Source organism: Denticeps clupeoides, chromosome 5 (genome assembly GCF_900700375.1).
Source record: "Denticeps clupeoides chromosome 5, fDenClu1.1, whole genome shotgun sequence".
Classification (NCBI taxonomy): Eukaryota; Metazoa; Chordata; class Actinopteri; order Clupeiformes; family Denticipitidae; genus Denticeps; species Denticeps clupeoides.
Window position 1 is genome coordinate 23,451,348 of NC_041711.1, and position 13,192 is coordinate 23,464,539.

At 44.6% G+C, this 13,192-nt stretch overlaps 1 protein-coding gene across 1 annotated transcript in view; it reads right to left on the reverse strand.

The window, feature by feature from the left end:
* Positions 1–13,192, reverse strand: part of wdr70 (WD repeat domain 70) — a 32,175-nt gene that overhangs the window by 13,406 nt on the left and 5,577 nt on the right. Inside the window, exons 9-10 of the mRNA XM_028981994.1 lie at positions 12,321–12,397; positions 5,772–5,946 (exon numbers count right to left, since the gene is read on the reverse strand). Of these exons, the coding sequence (XP_028837827.1) occupies positions 5,772–5,946; positions 12,321–12,397 (252 nt within the window). The remainder of the gene's footprint in view (positions 1–5,771; positions 5,947–12,320; positions 12,398–13,192) is intronic.

Here is a 13,192-nt window from a genome sequence, read left to right on the forward strand (position 1 = left end):
AATAAAGATAAGGCAGCAGGTTGGTGATTCTCGGCCCTGGAGGATGGAGTCAGCACCTTGCTCCACACACCGAGAAGAATTTATTACACTGGGGGTCCTGATAACACACCCCAAAAGGCACATTTGCTGCCTTGCTTAAAATATTCCTGCCAAGCTGGGCTAAAACTCATTTTCTTTCATTTAATCCCCCCACCCCAGTTCACTGTAGTCTGTATTCTGCTCCTTATCGGTACCACAGCACTCTTTCAGAGAGTTAATGGAGCCTGACCCTCCTGAAACCTCATCACCCCGAAATGGAAGATTGTTTCCCATCAAATTAAACTTTCACACAATCAATCTTGGTATGGTTCTTTTAATGTGGTTCTGTTTCTGACTTGGTTCAGAGCAGAACTCAAGCACTGATCAGAGGCAAACTGTTGACTTTACGGACAAGACATACTTACAATTGCTCATTTAAACATTTGTCATCATGTTTCAAATTTTTCAGTTATTGGTATACTTTATTTCGGGCCAATATAGGCGTAGTGTGGAGCAGCAGATGGGGTTGAGGCAGAAACTGCAATGTAGCTGACTGTAGTTGAAGATCTGAGTGCTGAACCCAGTGCTCAAGATAGAGATCAGACACCAACTGTTTCACGCTTCAGCTCTTCTGTTAGAGCAGAGTTGAGCAGCGAATTCTGATGGTGGAATTTCTCCCACTACCCTCAACAAAAAGGCATCAGTGGGACCCTGCGCACAATCAGCAGTGTGGAGTAAGTTTCTGTTTGGGTCAATTAAAGGTCAACTGGCTTAACGTGCATCCTGGTACTCCTGAACATACCAGTGTCCACCTTTCTTATCCTCTTGTGCCACCTGAATTTTCTGATTAGTTGTACTTGATGGCAGTCTTTATATGTTACAGCTCTACTGAACATGAACACACTATGAACCCAGGCATCTGACAAATACACGCATTGATCTGCACATCTGTCATTGTTATGAACTACCCCCTGGTCTAGAAAGGTGCCTGGGGAGCAGTGTGCGGGGACTTCTGGTATTTTGCTCACTGGCACCTTGGTGGTTTGGGATTCGAACCGGCAACCTTCAAATTACAAGTCTGTTTCCTTACCTGCTAGGCCAACTATTGCCCATAGTGATAGAAGTTTACAACATATACACTATATACAGTACAAAAAGTTTGGACAGACCTTCGCATTCAATGCGTTTTCTTTTCTGAAGCCATCAAAACTCTACATGTGTTCATTCATTCAAAAAAAGGTGAAATAACTGAAAACATGTTTTATATTCTAGGTTCTTAAAAATAGCCGCCCTTTGCTCTGATTACTGCTTTGCACACGCTTGGCATTCTCTTGATGAGCTTCAAGAGTTTGTCCCCTGAATTGGTTTTCCAACAATCTTGAAGGAGTTCCCAGAGGTGTTTAGCACTTGTAGGCCCCTTTGCCTTCACTCTGTGGTCCAGCTCACCCCAAACCTTCTTGGGTTCAGGTCTGGTGACTGTGGAGGCCAGGTCATCTGCCGGAGCACTCAATAACTCTCCTTCTTGGTCAAATAGCCCTTACACAGCCTGGAGGTGTGCTTGGGGTCATTGTCCTGTTGAAAAATAAATGATCGTCCAACTAAGCACAAACTGGATGGGATGGCATGTCGCTGCAGGATGCTATTAACAATAGGGCTGTCGGCCATCCAATAGGGCTGTCGGCTGTGTTGTAGCCTGACCTAGTTTTGAAGAAACTAGAATATAAAACATTTTTTCAGTTATTTAAGCTTTTATTGTTAAGTACATAACTCCACATGTATTCATTCATAGTTTTGATACCTTCAGTGAGAATCTACCAATGTAAATGGTCATGAAAATAAAGAAAACACATTGAATGAGAGGTAGTGTCCAAACTTTTGGCCTGTACTGTATATACACAGGTGAAACCACCAAAATGTTTAAATTCTGAAGTTGTTAATGGCCTATTGTGTGCGCATACTCAGACAAACATTCATCTATGTGTCATGCACTGATGCAAACACATGTGTGACACACAGGCTTTGCATGCGCAGAGGAAAAAACACACATGAAGATCAGAATTGAAGGATAAAAGCAGCTGTCGAGCTTCTCGGCCATCTGATCCCGACAACCAGCAAGAGCTCAGAAATGCCTTTGCAGAGGTCATCACAAAGTGCCTAAGGAAAAGAATGTGTGTATGTGGGTGGGTGGGTGGAGAGAGAGGTGGTGGGCACTATATTTATGTAAAGGTACAGATAGGAACCCTTGTGACTGACTAGATCTTTATCAGACTGTTCCAAGGATGTAACCCAACCCACGTGTAACCTCAACCTACTGGCACACCAGCTGAAAATGTGTGATGCCTCTATAATGACCTGTGGATCAGCAGAGGCTGCTGTAATGCACATGGAGGAAAGTGCTGAGACTGAGCTCTGCTCTACAGTGCTGGATTGGATTTCGAGCTTCAACAGGAAGCTGAGATTAACAGGGAAGTCCATGGCTGAACACTTGGACGGGATCAACTTCCTTCTCAGGACGAAACTGGCCCTAAAGCACCTGATAACATTTGGGAGGTCAATTTGGGTGCCTGTTTAAAAAACCTTTTATATGGTTTCTAGATATGAAGCCAAACAATGTTCCAGAAGCCATTCCTGTTGGACAGACACCAGAGTCTGACTTCATCGGTGAAGAACCACATAACGAAAGAGTATGAATCACAGGACTGACTAACTCAATCAGTGCCGTCTACAAAGAAACTATCTAAAGATCAATCGGCCCCATAAGCAGCGCCCTGTCCTCCTCAATCACTCCACTACAGCTGAAGTCCAAGGTCAGCAGACAGATCATTGCTGTCTCTGTACTTTATCTGCTCATGAGTAATGGACAGGACAGAGGATGATATAATCGACTAACGTTTTCAACACAGCATGGGTCAGCTGAACTCTACTGTCAAAAGAAACTATTGTCGTTATGAAAACATTAACGCGATATTGCAGGTTTCCTGATGCCTGTGCGGCCATTCTGTATGCTAGAATGGGATCAAATGCAGTTGTTTGGATCGTTGCTTAAGAAAAACCTAAGGGAGGGGTGAAAAGGTTTCAAGTATCAGTTCTAGTATGTAGCAATGGTCCAAACTATCTTCCATCAGAAGAGATCTTGGCTTTTGGGCTTCGCTTTCCCCACATGCAGGTTTCTCTTTGAGTATTACATTCAGTTTGGACTCACTCCTACATAGATTTGAATGAACATGGCACAGCATATGAATGTTGTGCATATCATGACAGTCATGTGATCTGATGGTGAGAGGTGAAATCTTAAAGTAAGAGATGATGTGTGTGACCATGTGTGACAACTGATGACTTAACAGTCAACATCTACCCAAAACCAGAGAAATGGAAGAATGTTCCAGTCAAGACCGATTTCAAAAGATGGATCAAGCCTGAAGATCAGCCAGCCTGAACGCTACAGGAGCTGGCTGTAAAATGGCTAAATATTTAGTCTGTGAGAATAAGCTCTAATAAATTTAGTTTCTTTTAGGTGATCTCTCGACAACGGTTGCTGCGGTCTGGCTTCGCCCAGTGAATGATGTCTTTCCATTCAGTCACCAGCTCAGACATGCTGGGGGCCCGATTCCCTCTGCCAGTGTGTAATAAAGACCGTTACAGAAGACTCACACATTAATACCTGCCATGGCCATGTGCTACAGTAGAACATTTGTCTCATCTCCAAGTAAACAAGAGCTCAAAAGTGTAGAGACAGAATATTTGACATATTCTGTCATGTTACTGCATCAGACATAAGTCACTACAGCAAACTCAGCATAATAATGGATCAGCCTGAAACCTTTCAGCTCCGCATGCCATTTTGTCCTGGACAAGCTCCAGACTGTCTGAAAAGTGGGACGCATGGGGACAGTGTCTGCAATCTAAACAGATGTAACTTATCACCAAATATCACAGGGTTCTGCAGAATATAAATGTTAAGCTTTTAAGTCCCTTTTATATAAATACACCAAGAGGTGAAGCAGCTGAACCAGGTTGGAGTGACACTTTAAGGAAAATCAAGAAGAGCCTGCCCAGCATATGAATTATTAAACTAGGCCAAATTTAGCGGCGTAGTTACAATAACCGCGCAGGTTAAGCTTTGATTCAGCAGCAAATATTAACACGACGTCAGGTAGTAAAGATGAGCTGGCCCCCAATCCAATCATCATGGGGTTTGACATTATCATTTACATGACATTATCCTTTTCAAGTTAGAGGTACGCAGGTACATAAATAAGTATTATACGATATCCTATTGTGTAGAGTTCATAATGACGATTGTAAAAAATAAGGTGAAAGGTTAGTATTAGAAAAAAATACCACCAAGTAAGGTGTGATATTGACTTTAAGCAATAAAAATGTGATTTTTAAAATTTAATCAAGAAGCATCCACCCCTTTTCTAAATGGAGCAGTGAGTCTGCAGTCCAGTACCACACAGACCTGCTACCAATTACAACCACATCAAACAGTGCAGGTCTCTCAGTGACGACAATTGTTCTTGACGGCCAGATTAAAGCCGCTGTGTTTCCTTGCATAGGTGTGTCAATACACAAGACCAACAGCAACTTCATGGGCCTGTCATGTTGAATTTACTGTCTTCAAGACTTAAAAGTTCTTGGAGAGGGGAAGAAAAAGAGAGAGAGAAACCTCACAAAATCTGGAAATGGTCACAGCAGTGAGGAAATGAACTTGGAGCGACAGAGTGGAGCTGAGAGATCAACTCAACCCTGAGAAGCCCCTTTCAGTCTTTCCCAATCCATGAAAACAATGGCCAGGAATGTGTAGAAGGAAGAGGGTAGGGCTGGGCGGCACTTCATCTGCTGTGACTGAGGGATTGAGTGTCATTCCTCCGAGATGCGTCATGGCGCAATTTCCTGCAGACCCCGGACACGGCGCATGACCGTGGTCTCAGGGCGGCTCCCCGCCAGGCGGTCTGTTCCGACTCACAGTGACCACCTGAGGAACAGGTGTGCAGGTAGTCATTGCTTCATCCCTAAAACGTTACAGGACCTACCACAGAGTCCGAATAACATCGCTCAAGTCTGCCTTTGGGGGGAGAAGGGGGGGGGGGGCGACAGTCATGGCCAAAATATACAACCAAGTAGGACCCGTGAGTCAGGGGAATGGTGCGCGTGCTTTGATTATTTAATTGCTGGAATTAACTAATAGTGGAAAAGTACAACAAGAATAATTAGTCCTTCCAGTTTCCTAAGCAAAGACACTCAATCATGACAAGAGGGCTGTTACGTCACTGGATGTTTTTGCATTCTTAGGGGCACATTGCATCTTTCACACGGCGGACCAGCGTCTGACCCCAGAACACCACAAACAATCTGGCGGAACAACCCTGACAGCAGAAAGCACAATATATCTAAAGCTCTGCTGTACAGGCATTTTTCCCACCTTCACTAAATGGTACGGCCCTGACCTGGTTAGTCTCGCTGACCTCCTGAATTTTGACCTCTTGGCTCTGACAGTCAGCCTATGGCCAGGCTCTTTTCCACATGGCTGAGATGAGGCTGACCAGCACCATTTTATTGCCCCTCTGGCACCCACCCGCTTTCTCTCAAACCGGCCCACCTACGGTACATCAGTAAATCACAGTCTCCACATTTTACACCAGGCCTGTCAGATTGTTTATCTGCTAACTGGAGAGCGCCCCCCCCCCTCCCACCTCCAACAAACTAAAGACGGCATTCCTCGAGGAAGTGCTGAAAAGACAATGACTCACACTAAGGTTCCTGTCCCAGATCTGGATGGTTCCATCTTGACAGCCGGCGGCAATAAGTTTGCCGTCCCTGCTGTAGGTACAGCAGGTGGGCGTGACCCGTTTACCCTGCAGAGATCGGGGCTTGAACACGTCCTTGTGCTTCTTCTCAGAGCTCAGGTCCCACGTACGCACAGTCCTGAGAGAAAACACAAAACACATGTCATGTAGCCATTTGTGCCAAGCTCTTTCTGGTGCTAAAGATTTTCACACAAATGACGCATTGCTCAAAAACACAATAAAAACAGTACGCTGGCACGAGTCCAGCTAAAATGATAAATGCAGCAGTCATTTTCCCCACAATTTTAGTGATATAATAGTTTAAATAGCGATCTATAGGCTAGGAAATATTACTAAACATTACATATCGGCCAAGTATGTATTCAACGCGGGGTAATAAAATTGAGAGAATACTAGATCAGTGTGACAGGCGTACTTGAAGTTTGCATGAAATTCCAATTTTAGCGTCAACATCTGCTTAACACATAACAGCTGTTGAGATGACCATAGACAGAGGACTACTCTCCATTTTACACATTTAATGTCAGTCGCTCCCAAGGCAGGTTGACGCTAGAGACAAAGTAGGTGACACCCTGGTCATGGGCAAATTTCCTGCTAGGAAGCATGCACTTCAGGTCACAGCAGCCTGAGAGGACATATAGAAATGAATGACAGGAAACCTAGTCAAAGTAGAGACAGATGGAGAGACAGTGAGAGACGACCCAGGTTGAAGAGGTCTTAGACATCCGTTAGCGGGCACACAGGTTCTAAGTGGGGTCACTGATGCCCTTCGCTGTGCAAACACATGTCTCAGGCCCGTGCATCTTTACTCAGATAATGAAAGGGGGGAGCGAGGGTGTCTGAGACCGCGCTCGGCACAGTTTCCAGTGTACACAACGTACAACACATTCTCCGCCATGCCATCGCCTCACATACATGAGTTTGGAGAAACAGACAGGACTGGGGTCGTAAGGGGCACGTTCGGCACCAATCAACCTGTCCAAACACACGCTGTTCAGAAGAGAGGAGATGGAGGCGCCTGGTGCCCGCGTGTCAGTTCGGCTCGTTTAACATAGCCAGACGTCCCATCAGCCCATTGGCTGCTCTAACATCCGTGACCCGCAGGGGTCACAGGGTTACATGAGGAGCGTAAACACAGATACCTGCCGCCAGGGACAGACGTGACCACACACCCCTGAGAGACAGACACCCTGATCTGTATCTAGATCACATGACTTAATGTCATTGATAAATGTCACTTCACCAATGCAGCAGATGAGCTCCATTTAATTTCATTTAAAAGCCATAAAACTACATTTGAGGATCCAATGGCACTGGAGAACTCACATCCACATGGTCCTGACACAGGGACTTTACAGACCTGTCAGGTGACAGATGGGTCACACCTGCTGCCACAGAGAGGTCTCTGTTTATTCAGGATCCAGTTGAACCCTTGAAGGCGGCGTCACCTTTCACAAAAACAGCGAGGCAGGGACAGAGGGGAGTAATTCAATTCACCACAGCCTCATCCTCCGACACACAGCAGTTTACTGCATGCTGAGTGCAACTGGTCTTGGTGGCCAGATGTCTAAAAGCCGGAACAGAAAAATGGGAGTGGAAAAAAAAAAAAAAGCCCAGAATTAAGTGATGCTCTCTGAACGAGTATATTCTCCTCGGCAGACACGCCGCCCTCTTCCGGAGTTGACACACCAGACGTTGAGCACAGAACACGATAAAGATGACAGCCATACAGCTGCAGTCATGCATGGGGGTTTACAAGCTAACGCAACAATTCACACGTCCACCCACCCGGACTGGCGGCGGGGGCCCGCGTTCAGATGCTATCTGCCCACGGTAGAGGTGCAGCAGGGACGCTTCCACAGATGGCTGGATAAGGAGGGGAAGAGCATAAAAGGGAGGCTGATCAAAGCACCGCTGCGCTGCGCCGCACTACTCACAGCAGCGCTCTGGGCATCTGGACAACAGCCAACAGGAGTGCGAGGCCTGGTTAATTCAAACAACCACGGGAGATAAGGAAGCGAAAGTGTCAGAACAAAATAAGGGTGGGTGGGCCAGAGACCCTCCTCAGAGGCCTCTAACGGCCCCACAGCACGGGGCCTGAAAGCAGGCTAATTCCACAGGGTCAAAACCAAAGCTAATTAGGCCTCCAAATGGTAAAAAGGCTCGGTTGGACAGAAAATGGCAACTCTTTAAACATTCTTATTTACATTCTTATAATAATAAGAATAATAATAAAAAAAAAGTATATTTCTTCAGAACAGAAAGGGAGTCTGTCCATGTCATGTTTCTGACTGGCGAAGGAGCAGTGCTCACTAGTGTAACATCAAGTGTGTATTGACTGAACTCAATTACTTCCCATAATCACGTAGTCCTACTCGTGGCTGCTGGAACCCATCTCAGGAGACTGGGAGCAGAACTGGGATTTACCCAAGAACGGGTGCCAGCCCACCACACACCCCCACACCTACGGACAATTCAGTGTAGACAATTCACCTAGTGTGCATGCGTTTTGATGGCGGGGAGGGAACCTTAATGAAAGTCATGCCAACACAGGGACAGCATGAGAGTTCTGCATACAGAAGGTCCGAGATGGGATTAGACCTCACAACCTTGGAGGTGTGAGGTCAGGTTGTTAACTGCCACACCAAATATATGAACTAAAAGTGTACTAAATGTATTACAAAGACAGTTGGGGGAAGCTCATAGCGCCCTCATGATGTCTCCTCACTTCCTCCACCATTTCCATCTAGTTTCCTTACTCATAATACAACTTGTTCACAGGCCTTCAGCTGACATCACCAACATCTCAGGACCATATCCGCTAAGGAACCAAACATGCTTTATTTCAAGCATTCTGCCATTCGCAAACACATCTAATGTCTGATAAACCCCAAGCAAAATGACTGGAATCCCAAGCAATGTCACAAACACAAACATTGTGTTTATTTCCATCTTTTTAGATAAAACTCATGTCATCATTTTACAGCAAACACAGAGCCACACAGGGTGACACATTTATCTATCTAGAGCTCATTTAAGAACTTTTTTCCCCAGTTTGAGACCACAACGGAACCGCACTAAAGAGTGCTGTTGGAAGTACATTCTGACACAGCCAGTAGAGCATGAGAAACATACTGCAGTTCAGAGGCTGGGCCACTTCCACAGACGGACTCATGATACGGCGTCTCTCTCTCCAGTGTGGGGTCGGATTGGGCCGCTGCTCACTCCAGCACAAATCATCAACTCCATCACACACACAGAGTCTGCCAAGCTAAAGTTTATGCCACTCCGTCAGCGCCTCATTCAGGGACCGTCTCCCAATTTCATAACCATCACCTCCAAAACCATGGAATTCTTGGAGAGGAGAGAAGAAGTGTGGTAAAAGGTTGTAGAACTGAAAAAAAAAAAAAAACACCCACAAACTAAGTAGTTTATGGCACAAATTTTTTTTTGCATTTGTTGGAAAACACAGTTGCAGACGACAAACTTGAAACTGAAAGGTTTCATCCTGGTTTTGTTGAAGTCTCAGGGACATCCATAATGAACTGCAGACCTAATCAGCTTTCTGACTGCAACGAATAGTAACACTGAAAAATTCTAAAATGTTGCTGGCATGATGTCAACATGGCCACATAAATAAGATGCTGCATGCACTGCAGTCCACACTGCATTCTGCAGACACAATGAAGAGTGACAAATTTTCAACCCTGTACAATTTTCCAGATGTACACATTATGACCCAAGGAGGGAAATAATGGCAATGATCCTCCAGTATGTTTAAATAGTTTTCACAAACATTTGATACTTCGAATTTGAGACTATGATAGAGCCCCGTTCTTGCATTAAACAGGGCAGCTCTGAACTGATACTCCCATCCTGGGATGGTCATCCCATTGAAAGACCACAATCAAAAAAAAAGACCACTGCCAATCATAAAGGTTTACACAATAAATAATAATCAATAATTTTATTCAAATTGACGAATAATTATAGATTGACTTGGGAACTTGGTAATCTGACCTAAGAAAGTCTGATGATATTTTAAGTCATGTTTATATAGACTGTAAAAAAGTGGCTTCCCTGCAGGTAGCTTAGGTCGCTAGAAGACAATGTAATTGGTTCGTAAACTTTTAAATCACCACTGTATGTCAATCTAACAAATGTTGGATGGCACCACCATGTTTCATATTTTCCCTCATAGTTGTTCTGCGCTCCAAAGGGTGGATGAACAAGCCTTCCCACAGGCTCATGTGTTTTCCTCCAAGCCAGCTCAAAGCAACAGCCAGAAAAATGACAAGACCAGCAGCACGTGACTTTGTTGTCATTGTGAATTTTACTGTAAACTACTTCTGATCACACACTTGGCTCTCAGCGCACGTTCCTGGAAGAGAGCCGTGAGGATAGACCTCAAGGGGTCCACTCAAAGAGACAGGATTATAAATTCAGAAAACACACTGGATTTGTTACGAAGTATGCAATTGTAAGCCCCTTGTTCAGTTTCTTCACAACTGACCCATGTAAGGCAGCTGGGATATCAATGCCATCTGCATGACTACTCTTCATTTCGACCATTTCAGGACCACCCAGCATAAGAGTCCAAGCGGTGGAGCTTTCCTGCTCTAAAGCCCGGATGGGTACATACTGTGGGACAAAAAAATGGAGCTCGAGCTGAGAGCTGAGAGCGAGGAGTGACGACTGTCCTGCGAAAAAAAAAAGAAAAGGCAGGAGCAAAAATGCAGCCGTGAGGCACCGCACACGCAGGCACGCACACCAAAGTTCCCATTCTGTAACACAGCCCCAGTGATCTGAGGACTGACCTCGGGGGCAACACTCACATGGCTGACCCAGAGGCCCAGCTCAAGGATCAGCCTACAAACACGCTCTTCATCCCTCTCCAGGGACCTGTTCAGCCAAAGACCCCCCACCCCCCAAGTCATGAGAGGAGCTGCGGAACCCATTCGGTTTCGCTGGACTGTTGTCTTCATTCGCCACAACGGCTGTGATAGTAGTGGAGCTTCTTGACCCGCTCACTCACTTCTCTCAGCATGTGGCAGTAAACGTGTGACTGCACTTGGAAAGTGAGGATCCATAACGTTGGCTAATGGTGCCAGTGCCCTCGGCCTTGCAGGCCCACTTCGGCACAGCAAACATCTGCATGCACTTGGGCCCCTACGGCTCCCCATTCATTTGGAAAGGCCAAAAACGTGCCATGGGATGATTTCCAGAAACAAAAAAAGGAAATGGGACGAAAAGCGCAGCACATATGGATGCACAGTCAACCGTTCCCTCGCTGTTGTTTTCTGGCGGACGTTTCAGATAACAATGACGGTGTTCGGTTTCTGCACTTCTCCATGTCAGGGGCTGTTATAGTAATCACGAATTGCACCAACGCTAACAGTGTGTGTTACCAACAAAACAACAATGGCCCTAAAGGTGCTTGGAAAAAAATGATCATGGGCAGCAACTGTTTTTGCTATGACATTTCTGCAACGTTTATCTGCTCTGTGAAGCAGCTCCACTGCAGCTTTGGGGCTGCAGGTGTGTGGGGAGGGAAATAAAACACATAGCAAACTGGAAAGAGAGCATGTAAAGCAAAACGTTGGGATCCAAGACAAAGGATGATTCTTTTTTACAGACCTCAGCTAAGACATGAATGCATTCCGTAATAAAAATTCAGTGTGCATGTGGTAGGGGTGGGAAAAGAACTCGATATTGCAATATATTGTTGTGCTCTCTGTCGCAATAAATAATCGATACACTAACGGCCAATATTGATATTTTATTACAACACAAAATGATTAATTTGTCAGTGTTGTCAGTGTCACTGTCACTACCCAATATCTACCACTCTGTTTGCGGGGGGTGCTGTTAACTAACAACAGAGAAGAAGCACAGAGAATGGCGGAAAATAAAAAACAAATCAAAGACCCACCCTCTAGTTTCCACTCTAAAGTGTTTTACGAGACAGTCGACAGAAAGGCACTGGGTAAAGACTATGCAAACTACTCTGAGGTGATGATGAGGGCAAATCAAGTAAGTTACAGTAACTTACTACTGACGTTTCAGTGTCATGGTTTACACATGTTAATTAATGTTCATGCACTTTTATCTGTCTAGCTGTACAGTGTTTACATTTAAGACCAGGAGGCAGTGAGTTAATAGGCAAATGCATATTTCCTTGCACAAAGTTGGAAATATTGACATTAATAAATGCATAAGATTTCCTTATTATTTCCTTATTCTTCTTTTTCAGTCACATATACCGTTGATGAAATTACGATATACTGAATATCGTAGATATCGCCAATCGTGATATTATCATTATCGTGGGCCACATATCGCCACAGAATTGAATCGTGAGTTACCTGTATCGTCCCACCCCTAGCATGTGGTAAATAAAACATGGCCAATAAATCATATTTTTAACGCATATTTCAGAATGAGACATTAAAAAAAAAAACAGTTTGGGCTGGCAGTAGAATTTTAACTCACCCATCATTAGAGCAGGTAAGAAACTCTTCTTTAATCTTCGGGTGCCAACATCCTCCATTCAGCATGGCAGTGTGACCCTACACAGAATTCATAAAATGTAAAAAAAAAAAAAAAAAATCAGGCAGTAACAGTTCTGCAACAAGTACCATTAATATCTAAATAGAAAAGCCAGGTAACTGCAAATCTAAGAAATCTCTGCAAATCACTGCTCTGTTGCTGGTAGCTGTGCTGACAAAATAGCATACCTGTGTTCAACTCTTAACCATATTACAATCAATATCAAAAACTCCCAAAGACCTCTTTTATTTTATTATAAAGCAACCACAAAGGAAAACACTGATGAAGATGTAGGGGACCGTGGTGCTTCTGGGGAATCTTATGCTTTAGTCCTTCATCTCCAAAAGAGAACTCTGCCAAGGTATGAAAATAGCCATGTGTTATGATGACAGAAGATGATAATATGCGCTAGACACTCCTAATTAGAGTCCTCGGTGGTTCAGAGGTGGCTCAGAGGTAACTGTATCACTAATGGCTTGTAAGACAAATTGTTCCCATGTGAGTAGAAATGCCGCAGAAAATAAACATCCACGTTCGCAGCGATTGAGCTTCAACTGGAAACGGCCACAGGAATGCACATCTGATTCGGGACCGTGTGTGAGATGCTAAATTGTCAATGTCTAAAGAGAAACAGACAACGCTATGTGGAAACACGCAGAGCCGCCTAAGGAGAGGACGTGAACTTACAAACACAAGACGGGAAGAGATCATCGTCAATCCCTGAGTGTACATGGGTGTGTAAGACATAGCATGCGGATACAGCACATTAGCCAGAACGGCCTTTAAGAGAAATTCCGCTCAATTCACTTTAATTA